General features: G+C 44.8%; 2 protein-coding genes across 18 annotated transcripts; one reads left to right on the top strand and one right to left on the bottom strand.

Annotated features, from left to right (window-relative positions):
• Nucleotides 1-1,278: 1,278 nt before the first annotated feature.
• Nucleotides 1,279-9,855, top strand: SLC10A1 (solute carrier family 10 member 1). Of its 10 annotated transcripts, none has more exons than XM_088167086.1 (8): nucleotides 1,296-1,602; nucleotides 2,539-2,681; nucleotides 2,776-3,205; nucleotides 3,721-3,931; nucleotides 4,864-5,042; nucleotides 5,818-5,882; nucleotides 5,972-6,168; nucleotides 6,751-8,889. In XM_088167086.1, the coding sequence occupies exons 2-7, from the start codon at nucleotides 2,624-2,626 to the stop codon at nucleotides 6,154-6,156; spliced, it is 1,128 nt and encodes a 375-aa protein (XP_088023212.1). In that variant the 5' UTR covers nucleotides 1,296-1,602; nucleotides 2,539-2,623; the 3' UTR covers nucleotides 6,157-6,168; nucleotides 6,751-8,889. The 10 variants fall into 10 exon arrangements, with proteins under 10 accessions (XP_088023210.1, XP_088023206.1, XP_088023215.1 ...); XM_088167085.1 differs by having other exon boundaries at nucleotides 7,212-8,889; XM_088167087.1 differs by having other exon boundaries at nucleotides 6,718-7,166.
• SRSF5 (serine and arginine rich splicing factor 5) lies at nucleotides 8,637-13,154 on the bottom strand. 8 transcript variants are annotated; one of them, XR_015804450.1, is made up of 8 exons: nucleotides 13,020-13,154; nucleotides 12,442-12,585; nucleotides 12,194-12,264; nucleotides 11,905-12,000; nucleotides 11,489-11,558; nucleotides 10,104-11,205; nucleotides 9,675-9,785; nucleotides 8,637-9,530 (listed from the first exon to the last, which is right to left on the bottom strand). XR_015804450.1 is itself a non-coding variant. In XM_014869391.2 (8 exons), exons 2-8 carry the CDS (start codon nucleotides 12,565-12,567, stop codon nucleotides 9,284-9,286), a joined length of 795 nt encoding a protein of 264 aa, XP_014724877.1. In that variant the 5' UTR covers nucleotides 12,568-12,585; nucleotides 13,020-13,154; the 3' UTR covers nucleotides 8,637-9,283. The 8 variants fall into 8 exon arrangements, 4 of the variants coding, with proteins under 4 accessions (XP_014724877.1, XP_014724874.1, XP_088023217.1 ...); XR_015804447.1 differs by having other exon boundaries at nucleotides 8,637-9,533; XR_015804449.1 differs by having other exon boundaries at nucleotides 12,442-12,588; nucleotides 13,020-13,153.
• Between the last annotated feature and the right edge of the window lie 8,013 nt (nucleotides 13,155-21,167).

Below are 21,167 nucleotides of genomic sequence, written 5' to 3' on the forward strand. Positions count from 1 at the left end.
GTGTTTCGGGCGCTGTGTTTTGTGCTCTGTTTTTCCTGCTCCGTGTTTCGGGCTCTGTGTTTTGTGTTTCGGGCGCTGTGTTTTGTGCTCTGTTTTTCCTGCTCCGTGTTTCGGGCTCTGTGTTTTGTGTTTCGGGCGCTCCGCTCTCCCTGGCGAGCCCGGCGGCTCCGGCCGTGCCACCGCTGCCCTCCAGCGGCACAAACACTGAAATATTAAGCCCAAAACAGGACCCGCCGCGATCCCCGGGCCAGCGAGGGGCGAGTCCTGCTGTGAACCCCTCAACTCACGGGGAAAGGCAAACAGCACCTGGAAGTTCACCTTTTAGGAACTGAGCCCTTATTCTGCTTTCTTGCACCAGTCTCTTTCTTGGCTCCTGTGGCGTTTTCTCCATTAACTACCGGGAATCAGTAGGAATGCTTGAACAATGAACAACTAACAGGCATTTTTTAAAATTATTAGAGTAAGTGAAACATTCTTCTACAGTCCTGCAAAGGGTAAGAATGTTAGAACATTGTCATTTTAAAAACCTGAGCTACACCGAGTTTAGGGGAAGAGAAGGTGCTGCCGAGGCAGTGACACTTTATAAGCACTTTATTGCTTGGCTTGACTCTTTCTGCATTTCTTACAAAATTCAGCACACAGCTAAAAGGCAAACACCGTGGAAAAACAAGCATTTCTTTAGGAAGGCTGGGGATTCACAGGGGAAAGATCCTGAAGAGAGGGATAGAAAGAGATAAAGAATTGCTGTGGGCACATTCTCTTAATTGTTATGGATCTTGCCCATGTGCTACTTGGGCAGCCCTTGCTTGTGCCTGGTAGTCTTGTAGATACCTACAAAAAGCAAAATGCACACAGTGCTGCAGGCACCTCGCCCCACCTGCTCAGCCAGGACCAGCAGTGAGCCAAGGCACTACTCTGCCACCACAGTGACACAGCGGGCTCAGGGCACCACCTGTGACTTACTGAAGGGCCCCTTGTCCCCAGCAATGGCAGCGTGGTGCTCACAAAGGCATAGGAGAAGCCATGGGCATGGATGTGCAGACCACTGAGAGCCACAGGCACTGCTCTTTCCCACCCGATGGGAGATGCCTGTGCTGGCCTCCCGAGCTGTTGTTGGTGCTTTTCCGGGCTGGCTGCCAGCCTGAAAAACAAAGTTCCCAACCAAAGCAAGAGCAAGTGGGGAGGAACACAGGGAACAGCTCTGACATTCCTGCCTGCCTCCAGCAATGTTTCCAGAGCAATAGGGGTGCAAAGGCTGAGCCTGCTGAGCTCCCAGATGAATAGAAGCAATGGCCACACTACTGCAGCATCATAAAACCCTTCAGCAAAGGAATTAGAGCTCAGCCACAGTGCAGCAAATCTCCCCAGTTAAAATCCTTCCCCAGTCCTGTTTAGTCCTACTACCAAATAACAACAACTTCCCTATCTGTGAGGCTCTTTTAGACCCTGGCTTTATATCCTACAAGCAGAGGACAGGATTTTACCAAGGGGGATTTTCTTGAAGCAGGAGGACTCAAGGAGGACATCCACTCACCAAGCTCAGCCAGAAAAGGACGGACTGATCTGCCAAAGCTTCCTACAGCCACATCCACTGGCACTAAGGTAACAGCATCCATTTTGCTCTAGTTTAACATGCTCAGCTCTGTCTGTTTCTAGAGTCCCTCCCTTGACCTAGGGAATGGCTCAGGTCAATCTGAAGGCAATAAATGCCTTAAATGAAGGCAAAACCTGCCGAGGGATCAGAAGGTGTGGCACCTGAGGGCAAGGCAGGCAATGTGCCATTCCCCAGCACGGCAGGTGTAGGGAAGCACATCCCCTGTTGCAGCTAGGGACAGGGAGCAGTGGCAGGATGAGCAGCAGTCACCCCTGCAGAAGCTGGAGGATCAACCACCTTTGCAGTCTCTCTTCCTGCCTCAGCACCAGCTGCCCAGGCCCTGCTTCCCTGCACACCAGAGCCTCGTACTGCAAGCCCAGGGCAGGTACCAGTCTGGGGAGGGTAACAGCTGCCTAGGTGGCTTTGCTTGGAGAGTTTGTGTGATGTCTGCAGCCCCAGCTGGACAGCAGTGCAGAACACCCCAGGTCCTGAATGCAGCACTGCTGTGCCCATCCAGCCCAGCCTTGCACTGCAGAGGTCAGCTGAGGAACCTACCATGCAGAACCTTCCCTCAGTGCCAAGGAGGGGATAATATTTTCAACAGCTTGGAGAATTAATTCCTGTATGCAACCAAAAAATTTCTAGACAGCGTCAGACTTAACACATCAGGAAAAGACACATGAAGGCCCCTAAGGAGTTTACTAGAGAAATTACTCATCCACATAATATCTTCATAGACCTTGCTATCAAAAGCTTTATTTATGGCCGGAGGAAATATTTTATAATCTCATTAAAAACAAAGTACCCTGGATGCATCATCTTTTCAAGTATTGCCCTCAGCAATATCTTGTGAATGAGAGGAGCTCTGGTTCATTTTCCTTTGTATGAAGTGCCCAGCTTTACCTGTTTTATCTACCCACCTTGAACTGTCTCCCTCTCACTAGCTGTCTCATAGTGAGGGTGGATGCTGGAAGAAGTGGAGGACCAGAGCAGAAGATACACAAACTGCACAGGATATTTCCAAAGTGAATGGGGTTCACAACTGATTGTTCTAAACACAGATTTCTGTTTCAACAGCTGCTGAAGGGTAAGAGTGGGGTCCTGAAAGAGAGCTCATGTTTTGCTTGCATTAATTTAATGTTATTTGGACTTTTGAATCAATCCTTCCCTTACCTTCCCAGCCACTTACAGACGGGACCTCAGCAGGATGAACAAGACCAAGGGAGCTTTTGATAGCCCAGAATTTTGGAGCCCAGGTTGCATGCAGAGCAGCACTTCCCTGACCAGTCTGGCACCACCCTTTGCATTTGGACAGCAGGCTACAGACACAGCCCTGAATGTAATTCTTATTGTGGTCCTCCTCGTCATCATGGTGTCTCTGGGATGTACGATGGAGATAGCCAAGATCACAGCTCACCTCAGGAGACCTAAAGGTGTGGCAATAGCCATAATGGCTCAGTACAGCATCATGCCCTTGACAGCATTCATACTGGGCAAGCTCTTCCAGCTGGGCACCTCAGAATCCCTGGCCATCCTCATCTGTGGCTGCTGCCCAGGGGGAAACCTCTCCAACATCTTTAGCCTGGCACTGAGAGGGGACATGAACCTCAGGTAAGGAAAGCTACATATCTGTTCATTGTCCAGGCCAATCTAGTTATGTGACTGGTTCAGAAACTAATCTAATCACCATTAGGAGGCCCCAAGAAGCTGGACAAAGACTGAAATATTAAGTCCAAAACATTTTTAAAAGCACCCATATTGCTCAATAAGTTAATTTGTCCCTGTTTTACAGTGGGACTTTGTACTTTTCTCTGAATCATGGCATGCAGCTATTAATGACATGGGTGCAGGAACACTTTTTCATCTCCATGTAGCAGTACATAGAGCATATATATATGCTCTATCTATCCATGCAGTTCTGTGTAAACTGATCAGTGAAACTTGAGGCATCTTCTCCATTCATATCACATCCTTGACAGTGATGTTGAGGAGACCTCAGTGACAGGGTGGGACAAAACAAGGCAAAATCTTACATTAAAATCATTTGTCCAGGCAAGTAATCAGATTGCATTCTCCATATTTAAAAAGTGTTGTTCTTCTACTGAGGGGTCCTTTCTTCATCTCAGCGTTGTAATGACTGCATGCTCCATGGTCCTGGCAATTGGATTAATGCCACTGCTTCTGTACCTTTACTCGGGAGGACTGCGTGAGGGTGACTTGGAGGGCAAGGTACCTTACAAAGGAATAATCACCTCCCTGGTGCTGATGCTAATCCCCTGTGCCATTGGCATCATCTTGAATGAGAAGAAACCACAGTACACTGGCCTTATCACCAAGGTAAGAAGTATCCTGTGCTAGTTGCCTTTCAATCAAGGGTCTTGAGGAAGTTTTCAAAAATAGAATCACAGGCATATTAACTTCTTTAAGACATGCCACAAATCACAAAGCAAACAGTTGAGGATAGAGCTCAAGATATCCACTCCACCACTTTAATGGTTAAAATATTTGCCCAAGGAGAAATCCTCCATCTTTTCCAGGCAGATGTTTTGTAGCCAACTTCCTGCATTGATCTCCTTTTGCTTCAGTTTTAACTTTGGAGGTTTTTTGCTATATCAGCACTAATGAACCTCATAGGTGGCAACCAAAGCAGAACCCAGATAAAAACCAACCCATCAAACGATAACCATCCCAAAAAAAAAAAAAAAAATTAAAACCACCTCACTGTTCACAGAAGTCTAGCACAAGGCAAAAATCAAATTGCTGCTTAAGTCATGGAGATACCTATCCAACAGAAGCCACTTTATCACCAAGTGCCCACTTATGCCTGGAATCACGTCCCTGCCTCCTTTATACATCAGACATTTAAATAGCAAAACAGAAACCTAGACAACTACATACAACCATTGTCTAATTCAAGAACTCCACTAGGCTCTAACTGTGAGTAAAGTGGTTTCCTCAGCACCTGCTTGGGGTGGACTAGAGCTACAAAGGGACCTGGCCAGAGACAAGTGATAATGCCTGAGAAACAAGCAGCTTGTGCAGCAAGACCAGTCATTTTGCATATAGACTAGAAAGGTGTTTAGTAATTTAAGATCTCTCTCGCTAATAGCCCAGGATGGTCTCTTGTTGATTACTGATAACATTTATGTCCATGAAAGGCATTTTATGCACGTGATGGACAGAGAACTGGGTACAGCTGCTTCTAACAGCTGAGGCAAATTTTGCTGGCGATTTCTCTCTTGTCCACATCTCAATCACTTTTATTTTAGGCAGGGATGATTATGCTTCTACTGTCATCTGCTGCTGTAATTGTTCTGTCTGTGGCCAATATGGGAAGCTGTATCATGGTTGTGTTCTCACCATCTCTCCTGGGAACTTCTGCCTTAATGCCTCTTACTGGGTTCCTGCTGGGCTATGCTGTCTCTGCAGCCTTCAAGCTTAATGACCGGTATGTTCTGCCACACCTCCCTCCCCTCTCCCTCCCCTCAGGAACAGAGAGGTATGGCAGGTCTGCTTTGGGGGGGCAATGGTGAAAATATGGATTTTAGGAAAATACTTCTGTAGAATACTGGCTCCCATTCACCCAAAATAGGACCTAGGAACACAACCAGACACAGTACAAGCTGGTCCCAAGGCAGTGACTCCCATACCTTGAGTGGGAAGAAAATGATTTTAACCTCTGCTTGGCTTAGCTGAGAGGGGAGGAATGGCTAAAAGCAGGGGTTTTTGGCACAGACACCTGATCACCATGGAAGGTTCACTGAACAAGTAGATGGATGGTTTTGGCTTAAGGTTGCTAGTGACCTGCTAAACATATTACCAACCTCTGCCCTTGGTAATGAAGCTGGGGGAAAAGAATTATTGAAAGAACTCCAAATCCAAAGAACTGAGAAAAACCAACAGAGCTCAAACCCCAAGTGACACAATTATTCTCCAGCTGATTACTGCCCCAAACCAGTCAGTGCATTCTCAGCTGCAGCCTCAGGAATTTAAAATGAAAACCAGGCATATAAAGCTTGCTCCTCCTTTTTTCCTCATCCTTCCTAAACCAGGTAGGAATCCTTCTAGTCTTATTTTATACCTTCATATGTTGAACTCTTACCACCCCAGGAGATTGTTTCCCTGCAGAAGCTGCAGAGTCCAGAGCAGGACACAAGGCCTCTAATACCATTATGAACAAAGTTCACATATGTAACGTGATCTGTCTCTGCCCACTGCGAAAGGAGGAGGAGGCAAAACCCTCTAGGGATTGCAGGATTGCTCCTGAAAGAGCAGCTTTTAGCCACAGGCAAGTGCACCAGCAAGGTGGGCAGGGCTCTGTTCCAATTGTTTGAAAGTAATTTAAATCTGTTGTCTATTTAACTTTTTCTCCTTCAGGTGCAGGCGGACAGTGTGCATGGAAACCGGCTGCCAGAATGTGCAGCTTTGCACAGCTCTCCTCAAGGTCACCTTTGCCCCAGAGATCATTGGCCCCCTCTACTTTTTCCCACTACTCTACTTGCTGTTCCAGCTTGGAGAAGGATTTCTGCTCGTCCTGGTCTTTCGTATCCATGACAGAGTAAAGCAAGCCAATGGCAAGTACAGCTTTGCTCCTTTATTTCTAATACTTTCCATGCTAAGCCATACACGCTTACAATATAACTACCAATGAATCGCTGCTTTATAAAGGCAGAATCCAGTGCTCTTTAACTAGGGATTACATACCTAACACATTAAATTCAAATCAGAGTAAAAAATTCAGAGGTAAGTGAAGACCCTAGAAATTCCATGGATTTCTTGCATCAGCAGGATGTTTCATACAGCTGCATACTATCAAAACTATCAGTGCTCAGGTTTTCGCAGTCTGGTGCTTTAAGCTACGGTGGGCACCCTGTCAAAGTCATGGCTTGCACTGAGTACACGTAAGGAACAGGGGTGTTTGCATGTGGCTAAAATTACACAAAACCATTACATATTCTTTAATGCAACAACTCCCAGCTTTGCTTCAGGCTGTTAAGTGATTCCCTGAGAGGACAGAATTGCCAAATACTGCAGCTAAAGGATAGAAACATTTGGATCTTTTGCTAGAAAAGTACATACAGAGATTGAAATTTCATTTTAAAATATATACAATATTGGTATAGGTGTGAAATAGACTCTTCTCCCTAATTCCAAAGCTCAGCTGACTGCACAGATGGCTGAAGCATGGACAGCTGAACATCCTCCACCCACCACCTCTGATGCTGCCAGTCCAGCTTTTCTCCACTGCCTTGAGAGAGATGCAGAAGAGCAGCTGCTACAGAGCTCCTTCAGGATCACTTTACCATACCTTACAGCTATGCTGGAGGATAACTTAATGGGGGGGAAAGCCACACTCATTTGGATCCCTGGGTGCGTGTAGAGCAAAGCAGTTGATACTGGAAACAGACATACAGGTGCTGGCAAGTGTAACAAAAGGGCTGTATTCCAGCCTCCAGATCATAAATGACTGAAAACAAAATGGCTTCAGTCTTTTGGCAAGAATCACAAGTTCCTTCCTCTTGTTTTAAATGACTCAGTAAATTCAGTTGTAGCTATCACAATCTTTCCCTAACCTGGTTTCAGAATTGCCTAGTCTCTTATTTTTCTCTGTCTTTAGATGCAGCAAAAATTATCTGTGCAGGTGCGGACACATTCAGTGCTCAAGAAATGAAATCAGTGTCAAGACATTGCAGGAACAGTGGAAAGCCAGGAAAACAATATATGGATTCTGCAGCAGTTACTCTTGCAACCCTCCAAGCTCTACCTTCTGCAGCCAGCTCATAGGTCTCCAGTTTTCTGTCAAAGACTTATCTCTGCTCTGATTTCACAGCAGGCACAGAGCCATCTGCACCCAGTTATTCCCCAAAGACCTTGCTCCAGACTAAGCCTCGCTCTGTCAGCCCAGAAGGGAGGAGACTTTCAGTGACTTCAAAGTCATTGTGACAACCCTTTGGGACAGCTGAATGAAGAACATGCCAGGTGACTGTCCCAGTTTTACCTGTAAGAAAATCACTGCCTATATCAGTTCCCTTAATTTCACTTACCTGTAACTGTCCTGCTGGCACATAATAGGAGCAGATCGTGATGATATCACTGCAGATTAATGCAATTTCTCTAACAGACCCAGAATGAGCTGTCAAAGTTTCTCCATGCAGAAGCTGATGAGATCCAATGCACAGCCAAGCAGCCCATGGGCTGTTGGTTTCTCCCATTCTCCAACGGTATCACATGGTACCACTGATCCCCCACAGCAGAGGCCACACAAACCATGATCACAGCTACACAAACTGCCTTTGTATGCTGAGTTTGGGCCCACCAAGCTGTACCTCCAAAACCAGATGAACCTTAAATGTGCCTTCTTTTGTAGCAGTCAGTGAACTCCACACCACACCTGCTCTAGACACCACCTAGGTATGGTCACACTACACACAGAGTACCAGGTAAGACCAGCATCCACTCTCCAATGACCAGACTATGCCTTGTAATACAAAGTAATTCGCCTTAATTAAGGATAAACAGGTTTGTACCAAGAACCTACACTTAATAAACGAAAGAATAATTTCTGGCCAGAAATCAACATAAACCTCCATACTGCACAGCCTGGGAAACACAGAACCTCACGGTACTACTGCTGCACTACTCCCACCCACCAACTTAAATATCCCTCTTCCCCCAAAATGAGGACTAATGCTTACAAAAATCGTTTATCTACACCTCAGTCTTCTCATATAAACATGCACAAACACACTAATGAAGTATGCTGACTGCATTTGTCTTTAACATTCCACATTTATTATCCCAAGTGATTAAAAGCTAAATGACTCATCCACTCCGCTTTTTGCTACGAACTATGACAGCGTGATTATCCACGTTCTTATTTCATAAGAGACATCCAAGGACATCACACGATGTATTTAAAAGAATGCTAATTCTCACCCCTGCCCAAAAGAGTTATCACTCTGCCACATCTCCATCTTTAAGAAATATTTTAATACAGTCACAACCGCTTTATTAACAACAAGAAACAAACTAGAAGCAGAAATGTTTCTTTATACTTTATTTGAACTATTTTATTCTTAGGTATCAAGAAATAAGAGTGCTTTATAGAATATTATTACCACAGGGCAGTGAAATGGGCATTTTCTTAATGTAGTGCAAGTTATATTAAATGAAAATATTTTAAAATAAAGTTTTATTACCAGTACCGACCAGCACTTAATCTGCTGACCTATAGCTGAAACAATGTCTCAAAAGCACAAAAAAATACCCTCTGAAATAAAGCTTTATGTACAGCACATATAGAGCTCTTAAATGCCTAAAGCTATTAGTCTGAGATATCAAACTAGCGTTTTTGAGTTGCTATTCACAGTTGAATAGACTGAGAATTAAGTGTTCAGATGACTTTAGAGTACAAAAAAAATTTGTCTGCTTTAGTTATAAAGAGCTCTGCCAATATACACAAACTATACACTTCAGACAGTCACAAAAAAATGTGAGCAAGAAAAGTGTTATCAAAAAACATGTAATACAATTAGTCAATAACCCTTCCCACCATGGTCCACATCTACAAAGTTCCCCCTTCCCTCCCCCCTCCCTATCCAAACCCTTTCTCACAGAAAGTCACATACTTACCACAAGTTTTAGCAAGTATGGTTTAAAAAAGGGCCCCCAGGGCAAGTTATTTAGAGTTCAGTTGCCACTGTCAACAGATCTGGACCTCGATCTGGACCTCTGCCGATCTACGGATGACGGAGATTTGGATCTGCTGGAAGAACCACGTTTCTGGCTCTTGTTTGGCAGCGGAGATCTGCTAACTGATCGTGACTTGCTACGGCTCCTACTCCGTGACCTGCTGTAGGACTTGCGGCTGCGGGAACGGGAGCGGCTGCGAGACCCGGAGGAGCTCCTGCTGCGCGACCGTGACCTGCTCCGGGACCTACTGAGGAGGGAACAGAGCGCCTGTCAGCTCAGCCGCGGAGATCACCGGCCACCCCACGGCTCTGCAGCACGGCTGCCCGGCCACCAACTTCAGTTTCTCAGTCAATGTTCAAACATTATTGAAGAGAGTAGAAATCTGTACCTGTGCCTTTTGCTGCCTTCAATTAGCTTGATTTTCCTTCCATTAATTTCTTTACCAGAAAGCTTTTCGATAGCATTCTTTAAATCACTATAGGAGGCAAATTCAACCACCCTACGGAAAAAAAAATCCCCAAACATTAAGCTATTAGAAGTTGTACTTACCAATACAAGCAAAATTATAATTACAAGCTTTGCAAGCAAAATTACAAAAAACAAAACTCCAAAACCTATACTGCTCAGTGTAATCAACCTTTGTCATCACTGAAGCATGAAAAATTCTCCTCCCCAAACATTTCCCACGTGCATTCTCAAAGGGTAGCTAAATTAAGCCACGAACAGCTGCTGACACTGAAAGTAGCCAGCTTCCCTCCCCAAACATTACATATACAGGTTACTCTACAGCTTTTAAGAGATTACTTGATAGGCTTACCCTTCATTTAACTTAGGTCTGTGTGCATCTGCAAAGGTTACTTCCCCGGCTTGTCTCATGAAGTCTTTGAGATCCTAACACAAGACCGTTTATGTTATGCAAAGAAGTGAAATTAACGTTTACCTATACAAAAGCAGTTTAAAGCAAACAAAAGAAACTTACGACTACTGAAAGAGAAGTTGTTAGATAAATCACAAACATGGCAACTGCCATACTTGTATTCTATCAAAATTGCATTATCTGTATCATGATCTGTATCAGGGCACGAAATAAATGAGAAAAGCACATTGCTTTAAGCAAAATGCTAACAAAAGGTCTTAACATTAAAGTAAATATCAGTCTAAAATGATTTTATAGATTAAATAGCAAAGAGAAAGAAAGAGAGAGAGAAAAAGAAATAAAAAAGCACATTTTTATATATACTGGATTGACTTTGAAATACTACCCATATATTTTTGGACTATTTCAGTCTCCATTTACATTACAATTCTTATACGAATAGAGAATTACATTTACATAACACCAATTATTTTGTGCCCCATATGTCATTAAAAATATAGTTTACTTTACCTTTATTAACATTTCCCTAGGCTAGCCAAGCAGCAAACTGCATTAAGCGACCGGAGATACCGTCATGACATATGCCCGACTGGCTCTTCGCCACCCACTTGCCGAACACTACCCAGTCGATGGAAGCCATTAATCGCACTGCCCTCCCTATCAGGAGACTATGATGGATCCAGACATTCTCTATGCTTGATGTCACCAAGGACCACTTTACTGCGATCAGGATTCCAACGACCACCTAATTTCCAATCTTTCAACTCTTTTCGACCAGGACCTCGTTATTCGGAAGCGTTACAGGAAGAACAGCTCTCAACTTAGGAATCAGATCTCGTTAACGCTCTGGGACCGCTGCAATGTGGCACTTTAAGGAGTGCATCGATTACGTCTAGACCGGCAAACACAGATCTAGAGGTGGCCAAGTGACATTGTAGGAGCTGACTGGAAAGTCAACCAGGCCCGACCAAGAGTGACCAAGACAGAACGATTAGGATAACCCACAGGCACTCCTCGTCATAAGGCCAACGACACAGATAGGCTGGCAAATAAAGGGTTTAATATGTGGTTAAAATGGATTTTAAAAACAAGAAAAAAAAAATAAAATATATATCCTCAAACATATAAATTTATATTATTATTATGAATTAACGTTAACTAGCTTTCATTCCAAATATTTAAGTTATGTTACTAAAAAATCATATTAATTACATAAACATTTTAAGAAATTAGGTTTTAATTTAGCTAATTATTTTACAAAATAATTACATTACATTACATACCCATTAAATGAAGTGAAAATAGTTAATCATATTTCAACAAACCTGCCAGCTGACTCGAGAAGACAAATTTTCCACTATGAGGCGATTTTCTGTTCTTAGTGGTGGGGCGTTTCTGTTTCAAAATAAGTAATTCAGACTTCTGTTAGTAAATAAAATATAACCATGTTAATATTAATTAAGGCTGCACCAAGAACTGGTATCACCATCTCATCGTTAGTACTGCAACCTGAGCTATGCAATACCCCGACCAAACTAGGGCAGGCATGAAATACTTCGGGAAGGGAGCAAAAGGATGACAGGCGTATCAGAAAAGCTCTGTAATCTTCACTATCCTGCTGCCACGCCAAACGACTTTAAAGGCAAATAACACCTTTTAATAGCTCATTCCAGCTCACGTTCTCTGGGAGGAGCCCAAAGCATTATTTTCGTACACTGCACTGTTTGGAAGCTGCACGTACCTCCTGTCACTGCGCGGGCGGCGGCTACTGAACCGGTCAGAGTACCTCCCTCTGCCTCTGCCCCTCGAGCGTGCTCTGGCATGCTCAATGGTCACCCTGTGAAGACAAAAACATAACAAAACACGTGGTTTTATGTATTTCCTCTTCTGTATACAGTTAATAGTTCTCAGGATAAAAGTAAGGCCCAAACACAAAATAGTTTGACCAGTACTGATAACACAATTCAAATTAAAATTGACATAGATTTTAGATCCCTGAGCTTTTATAGCAATGAAACAGGATACCTCACCTCTCACTGCAAAGTTCTTTTCCATCCAATTCATAGACAGCATCGTCTGCATCCCTCGGATCCTCAAACTCCTGCAAAACCAAGACAACAAAACCAAAAAATTACATTCCAAAGAACCGGCAGATACTTATTTGTCATGTGGTGTGCCTTAATGGGCGCGTCAACGGATTTTCTTTCGGAGCAGCTTCGTAAACCTCAAACACGAGTGAGCACTAGGGAACTGGGGAAGGGAGAGGGGGTGCACTCACCACGAATCCGAAGCCCCTCTTCAGGTCGATGTCACGGATGCGGCCGTAGCCCTTGAAGAACCTCTCCACATCCTTCTCCCTGGCGGCCGGGTTCAGCCTCCCGATGAAGACGCGGCAGCCGCTCATGGCTGTGTGTGCGCGGCGCTGCTGCGGGGACAGGCGCGTCAGGCCCCGCGCGGTGACTCAGCACGGCCCGCTGCCGCAGTGCGCCACGGGCCCCGCCCCCGCCACGGGCCAATGGCACGGCGCCGGGCGGACACCGCCTCAGCCCGCGCCAATCGGAGCCCGGCGCTGCGCTCGGCCCCGCCCAGCTGCCCCCCTCCCAGTTAGCCCCGCCCCGCCGAGTCGAGGAAGAAAAGCAAACGCCATCGCTCTTCCACAAAATGGCGGCCGTGCCGCACCCGCCTGCGGCACCGACCCCGCCGCGGCGCGCACCGAACGGAACGGAGCGGCGACAACGCCGGCTGGAGGTTCGCGGGCCAGCCGGCCATACAGCAGAAGTGCCCGGCGCTGCACACGGGCCGCTGCGCTTCCCCCGCGCTCCGCTCTGCGGCGAAGCCCCCGGAGCTTTTACGAACCTGGGCTGAAGGTCTCGGTGCAGGCCGAGCCGGACAGTTGCGCGGTACGGTGCAGCAGGCGGTCGGGTGGATGCGTCCTGCCCGGGCGACAGACGACTCCGACTGCTGCGCAACAGCGGCGCTGCACCGCGAAATGGAGGCGGCCCCCTGCGTCAGCGCCGTCCCGCGCTGCGATTGGCGGAGGCGGCGGCCACGCCCCTCTCCGGGGAATGCAGGTCAGGGCGGAGGGGCCGCGCCGGCGCCCTCGTCTGGGAGCCATGTTGGGGCGGCCGCGGGGATAAACGGCCCGGGCCGCCGGGGGGCCTAGGCCAGGAGAGCTGTGCTGAGGGGTGAAACACAACCATCGGGGCTCTTCCACTCATCCCGTACACAGCATCCCGTGCAGCTCTTGTGTGCGGGTAAAGGCTTGCGTCAGGCGTTTCTGGCTCCTAATGAGCAAAGAATGAGAGGAGGAAAATATATAAGGAGATCCTGGTCTGCTTAAATCCTCATTTGGAACCAAATGTGTAACGACAAGTTAGATATGTCTCCATTTTACATAACTGCAGAATTTATCACAACTTGGCTTCTAGGTGGTTGCAGTAAAGGCAAGAGATTATCCCAAAGGGTATTTGAAATGAAGATACCTGGCAGTTGAAGATACACCCACTAGTTTTCTAGTACTGGCAGAGGCTGCAGCTCTCTAACCCTCCTTGCCAGATTTGTGCACTGCTGGATCAGCTGACTTTACACAAAAAGCCAGCAGGTACAGCTGCACCAGGCTGCTCCTTTGATGCACTTTGCTAATTACAGTATGATGCTTTTAATAACATTTTCCTGATTGTCACCTGGAGTCCCATGCTGCCCTAAATCCCACCCCCTACCTTTTCCCTTTGTGGACCGTCTTTGTTACACTCAGGATTTGTTATTAATGACCTCTATGGGATGAATTTCTCTTTTTCATGCTTAGTCACCGAGATACATTTCCCTGGAACAATACAGCACGTGATGGTGCTGACATCATAGCTTTATATGACTGCCCCCACACCCACTCAAACTGCAACAGCATGCACAGTCCCAAAAATGGGAAAGTTATTTCTGCTGCGGGCAGTGATGAGAAAGGCTACCATGTAGCTAAAGGTTTGGCAAGGGCACTGTCAGTATCACTTGCTTCTCTCTTGGGTTCCAAAGACGCAGATTTCTGTCCTGTGCAGAGGCAGAGTCTGCGAGAAAAGCCAGGATGATGCAGAGATGGGAAAATCTGCAGTACAGGCAAGACGAGAAAAGGCAATGCTTGTGATTATCCCTGTGGATCATAACCTTTGCCTGCTGAAGAAGATACATTCAGATGTGCCATCTAACATTTAACAGTGCTAATTTCATAATGAGTTACAGCGCTTTAACAGGTGCCATGGGAACAGGCAGTTCTGTTCCTGTCAACACCAGGACTCTCCTGTCTGCAGAGTGAGCTGGTACACAAAGCTAAACCACAAAATCTAGCAGCAAGCAGAAATTAAAACCAGCCTGTAGTGGGATAAAAGCAAGGGTTAGCACTGAACAGAGAGGAAGGGGCAGGAGCGCCCCTTTAAGGAAGAGCTGCTCATTTTAGCAGAACAAAACTGCGCTTTAAAAAGCCTTGTCCTTGTAACTGCCAAGCAGTAATTTCCCTGCATCTGAGCACTGGGTGAAAAGCATCAAAGTCAGGAGGGGATCCAGGAGACAACAATCACTCTTTAAAGCATTCCTGTGTTACCTAAGTCTGTTACCAGCAGGTTACACACTCTTTTATTCACGTGGACTTCTCTCGTGAGGGTCATGAGCAAGCATCTCTGTTTCCTACCCCGTTTCTCCGAGTCTTATGTAAACAGGCAGTATTATTTCTCCCTTTGGCTTCAGGTTGTCTGAAGACCATCTAGGTTAATATTATTGCTGTTGGCTAGCCCAGCAGTGTCCACACTCCTACATTCCTGCAGTTCTGGTTGTTGAGAGCCACACAAGCAGGCTAAAATCCTTGTAGTTTATTCATCAAGGTAACTAAGTAAATACAGTTACTATTTGAAAGTGAAAACGTCAGCAGAAGATGAAATGAAACTTGAAACAAAGTCTCAGTCATATTCCATTAAAGTCTGCTTGTGCAAAACAGTTGATAGGGAATAACTGCTGTCTCTTCCAAATTAAAAATAAATAAATAAATAAAAAGGTAATCAAATAAAACTAATGAAGTCCAAGTCAAAACGTGCAAAAAGAGGTGGTTCTTCACCAGCTGATAGTGGACCTGTGGCATAACTTGCTGCAGTATGTTCTGGATACAAGAAGTTTATATGGCCTCACCCTACAGAGAGTTTTAAACAAGGGAGGAGGAGGAAACAGGGAAAAAAAGGAGTGAGAGAGGAAAAAGGAGAGACTCCGGTTCAGAGACTTTGCCTAACATTGCTGAAGACCCTCTACAGAAACTGCTGTCCCACAGATCCACAGTGGAGCTGCTGTATGTGCCATGTAGCCCCAGACTCAGCACACTGCCCAGTTGCACAAGACTTCTTGAATGGAAGCAGAAATGTGACTTGCATGCTCTCCTTCTACTGGTGAAGATATTTATTATTTTTTCTATGGTTATCCGTGTTAATCTCCTCTACAGTTCTTTGGTTTTTCCATTCTGGTACTCTTAGTTACCTGTGCATTCTCTGTTCTGTTTTTTTCCCAAAGCTCCATCACTAACTAAACTAGCAGATTTCTGTTACTGCTACATAAGTGTAGCTCTCTTAGAAGTAGCAGCAATGAGGGTTCAAGAATAGCTTTACAAAAGTCTCAAGTAGGTGGCAAACATTGAATAGAGAATTTAATCATTGAGCACCAATTGCTTTTCTTCAAAATATTGGAGAAAGAAAATGGAAATTGACCTAAAAATAATAGAATAACACATTCAGAAATAAGTTTGTTACAGTTTTTTTCCCCCTGTTTTTCCACTTTTTTGGGAAAGCTAAGCTTTTCTTATATGTTAGTGTCAGGCTGAGAGCCCTTGCCCACCACCCAGAAGCATATTTAGCGAGTAGAATCGGGGTTTTTTTTGGCAGACTGTAATTCAGGGTGAAACCTGCTGCCCTGGAGCTGTATCACTGAGCAGTCATTAGACTTAGGGAGCCTGACTGAGGGCTGCTCTTGCACATTCCAGCCAGACCCTCACAGCCTAACCAGCCTTGTTTCAGCTGGCTCCTGCCAGAACACCCTGGATAACAGCTCCTTACACTCATCTTTTCTAGCCAAATGTAATAATTAACATTCCATATATTAGCATTATAGCTCAGCAGCAGTATTAAGCTAGTCCTGGAGATACCTTAGGTACAGGGGGATCTGTAGCTCAACAGTGAAATTGCAGACTGTATCTTTTATTTCAGTTGAGTATGTGTCTTCCATGGCTGTGGCTCAGGAAAAAGGAGAGGCAGGAACTGATCATCTCTTTTCTAGGACATGGAGACGACACTGCTTATGTCTCTGCAGTTTGCCACTGTGTGAAGCAGTCAAGGCAGATGGACAACAGAATAGTACACCATCACATAAGATCATATCCCAGTAGAAATTTAATAATGTCAAGGCATTATGCACCATCACATTTTTCACATTATCTGTAAATGCAACAAGGTTTAGGTTAGCTTTTATGCAAATTTATGCCAGCTGCAGATGGGCAGCTGGAACCTGATCCAGCATGAAGATTACAGCTACAAAGTAGAGAGGATCTTTTTTCCCTTGGGTTAATATTTGAATGATCAGAACAAGTTTACACCAGGCCAGCGTGTTTATTTTTAGATGCTGAATGTGAACACGTGAGGAAATACCACAACACTGAGAGCCAGTTGTAGACTGCTGCAAAAACACCTTATGGGGGTCAAAGCTATTTACAAACCTTCCGAGGGTAACAGATCATCTGCAGGATCATGTGTCCTTCCTTGTCTGGCCTTTTCCAACCTTTCCTGAAAGATATGTAAGCCCCTTTCTGATTTAACTTCATGTTAGAGCTACCCCCAAATACAACAACTGCAGTCATGGTCGTGGTCTGCCATTACATTTCCAAGCAGCTTAAATCATACTGTGTCTTTGTTTTGATAAACCACTTCCTTTGTGCACAAACACCCAGGGACTAACATTGGCAATAGTTTATGTTTTCAGCAGAGGGCAGATTGCAAACGCTGAGCACGTCATCTTCACCTTTTGCTCGAGACACAGAATTCACTTTAAACAGAGTATGAAGAACATAGGTCATAACAGGGGAAGAACAGGATGAAGAAAGTTCACCTCTTCTCAAGAAAACAGCATTTTTAATCCTTAAACTTTGTGACGTTACTAATGAACCATTCCTGAGAAACCTCTAGCACTATACCAAATGTCTAATTCCCTCGTGGTGCAGTGATTTTTTGATTGGCAGACATCAAAGGTCAGAAAGGCAGTGAAACAAAAGATTAAATCATCAATTTTTACACACTTTGATTCAGAAAACTGGTCAGCTGCTCATGCCAACAAGGCAGGCAGTCAAGATTAAGACATTTCAAATGAATACAACATTCCTTACTGCAATAACTAAGTTATCAGGGAAGGGGGGGAATAGAGATGTGTTAACCTTGACCATAATAAATATTTTAATTCATTTTTTAGGAAAATAGGAAAATGCCAAAGTAAAAATCATTGTAAGCTGAAAGTACAACTTTTTCAGAGTTTGCACTCAAAATAGCTCCTTGGCAAGCCTGGGAATGATTCTATGCTAAGAAGAGACTTCTGATTCCCCAAAGGAATTTCTTTACTTGCTCTATCCCCTCAACACCACCTTCTGCCTTTCCACAGGAAAATATGTCCCCTCCCCAGCACAGACACAACCCAAGAACCTTGGCTGCTGCTCTCTGTGGGAAGTCACTTCAGTTTAACAAATGACATTACAAGGAACTTTATTTTTTGTCTGTTTAACTCATATTTATGTTTCAGGATTTCTCCTGTCAAATTGAGTTATAAGCCCTTGAAGTAGGATAAAGACTCCTTTTTCCTCCCTGGGAACTGTTCCTTTTGGATTGTAGTAGCAACCCTCCTTAGCTATTCCTGTACAGCTCAGACACACATATTTATCCTTTTCTTCTTTTCTTGTAAGTCCTTCCAGCCTCTGATAATTTCATTGGTATTGTGTGACCCTTCCTTGGTTTTTCCCATATCTTAGACTCATCTGCAAGACAGTTGATAAAATTGATTAATGTCATGATGCTTAAATATGTTGCTGCTCTCACAGGTACCCTCCCCCCAACACATAAGGAGGGGTAGGAGGCATCTCCTGGAAGCTCAGAAGCCTTTTCTTCAGGCTATGAATTCAAGGCTGGCCTGATCAACCTTACCTTTGCTGCTCTGGGCTGTGCTGCTGAGAGGAAGGAAAACGAGCTCCCTGTCTGGTGAAAAATGCTCTCCATGACCCTAGCCCTGCTGTCTGACTGAGATGGAAATATGGACATAAAGCACTGGCTCTGGCAGGCAGCTTCATGGCAGAGGAGAAGAGTGACCTGGGGAAAATACTGTTGGGCTCTGCACTCAAAGTACAGCACACTGTGACCAAACTGTATACACAAGGAAACTTGAAGTGTTCCTGACAGCTGCACTGAGGCTTCAATCCTATTTTGGGTTGGTTGTTTTTTTTTATTTTGTTTTTTCCCCAAAGCTTGAACAAAAAAGGAAGAATAAAGGAAATAAGGAAGAGCTTTAAAAAAATCATTCCCTATTTAAAGAAAAGACAATTCCTTTTCACATTCAAGGAAACAAAGGGTGACATCCCTGATTTCAAAGGTAAAAGTAGCCATGGCTATGTAATTCGAATATGTAATGAAGCTGGGTGCTTCATGATCTGGGCTCCACACTCAAGTAGATAGGTAGGTACATAGATGAAAATTCAGGCATGATCTCCCTTGGGTGACTATGAAGCACCAGCCACAAGATGATATCACATAAGCTTCTGAGAGGGGATAAAGACCCTCACCAAATGATTATGCTCTGTTTTTGTTAAGCATGTTTTTAACTTCAACAGCTAAATAACATACTGGCTCACAGCTGCTTTATTTAAAGTTTCATTGATCTTACTCTGTTGGGAGCTTATAATGAATACCAGATCCCATATCCCTTCTATTTTCTATGGAGACAGGCAGAAGGAAAACACTTAAACAAGGCTAGCTTTCTTTGAGAAGCAGGGGAGGGCAGGAATCCCCCTCAAGCAGTAATATTCCCCTGCTCCCTCACCAGACTAAAAAGGAGACACATAAAAGTTATAAATAACTTCTTTTTCTTGGTTATGGAACCCAATAAAATAAGAAAGATGTTTTGAACTTTAAAAAGAAAAAAAAATCTTAGTTTGTGTTTTTGAAAATTTCAAGGGAAACTGTATCAATTGCCCAGAATCTCTCGTGCTTGGAGAATTTATTAACTCAGTCATTAACCTGGGTGGCAAAGCATCACCCCTATGGCCCGAGAGATCACGTTTGGGTTGCAGTGCCACCCCTGACACTGCTGGAGAGAGACTGGAAAGAGTACTTTCTCTTCCCCCATTTACATCCCTTCCTTACCCCTTTAGCTTCAGGTTGGCAATAAGATGCTGCTGGTGGGTTTGCATTCCTGGGGGAAGGGTCAAAATGCAACGGTGAATCCTCAGATGTTACAAAAAGTGAAGATTACTTCGTACAAATGCAGAATAGAAGGAAAAGCAAAGAAAGGAAAACATGTAATCTCCCTGAATCTCTCGTAATTTTCTTTGCTAATTGCATGAGGAAGCCATAAGGCATTAATCCTTGCTTCTCAATTCACTGGGACCAGGACCAGCCCATTAACTGAGACACCAACCGAAACAATAACACGCTTTGTTCCCTATTGCACTGGTAAGCAAGCAAACCTTATTCCAGCGCCTTGGAGGCACAGCACCGCATGCCCCTGCACCCAGACCCCGCCCACACTCCATTGCATTTTTACCACCTTGTTCTGAAATTCCTAATTTTGCTGCCTAAATTCAGCAAAGAAGAAAGGCAACCTCCCTGCACGACTGCCAGAGTCTCCACTGACCTTTCTTAGGCTGGGAACAGCAGGGCCTTCATTTGATATCCGAGGGCAGAGCCCTGACTGGTTTATCTCAAACCCTTTAGCCACAGGGCAGATCAAGAAAAGAGCGATTATGTAGCAGGTGCTACCCTTGGCATTAGGCTCCACAATGAGGACAATCAACATCTCTGAATTACCATTTCAGTCATTCCCTTCGGGCACAGCCTGGTTGGAATAAAGGGGCCATCCTTCGGTCACCACGTGCAGAACAAACAGGAGCTCACAGCTAAAGCAGAGGTCTGAAAAAGACATGAGGAAGGTGTCATTAAAAGCATTTGTTTCCCTGCCTGCAACTCAGCCTGACCTGGAGAAGGTTACTTCAGTTTTCTGTGCTTTATTTTTTCTCCTCTCCATCAACAAGAGCAGTGTGGGCCTTCCCCCCATGGAGATACCACAAAGATAAAATTCCCAGTTATTTGTAAAACTGTTGAAAAAAAATAGCACAGGGACACAATAAGAGAAATACTGAAGAGTTTCACTAACAAATCAACTATTTTAAAGCTTCCTGGAGAAAGCAATTATTTGGAGCCAGGTTACATTTATGAGGGGAAACACAGACTATAGGAGAGTAACAACTCTATCTTGCAGAGACGAACCCAGGATAATAAATCTCCAGGAAACAACTGTTACAGGGGCATTTCTGCCATCCTGTGCAGACAGTTCATGGAGATGGAGGAAAGCTGTTTGTGCAAATCTGGAGTCCCATCACCCACAGGAAGCCCTATCCTGTCCTGCAGCACCCAGAGAGAAGAGCATGAAATGGGAAACCCAGCATATCTGCACCCTTGGGTAGCAGACTTCCACTTCTGGCTCCCATCCAGGAGCTGGCTCCCTAGGAAAACTACTACTCCCAAGTCTGGCTCCTGGTCTTCTCAACATGATGAGACTTTAAATGTAGGTTTAAAGAGGAACATTATATACCTTCTAATTATGGGTAACATGTTAGCCCTTCTTAGCAGAGGATCTGCCTGATGGGCAGAGCCAGGGCAGGAGCAAATTCAGCAAAGCAGCCAGCAGCTCTGCCAGTCCAGCTGTCACTGAGCTTTCAGCAAGGTCATGCACTGC

The sequence above is a fragment of the Sturnus vulgaris genome, chromosome 6 (assembly GCF_052056855.1).
Source record: "Sturnus vulgaris isolate bStuVul1 chromosome 6, bStuVul1.hap1, whole genome shotgun sequence".
Lineage (NCBI taxonomy): Eukaryota > Metazoa > Chordata > Aves > Passeriformes > Sturnidae > Sturnus > Sturnus vulgaris.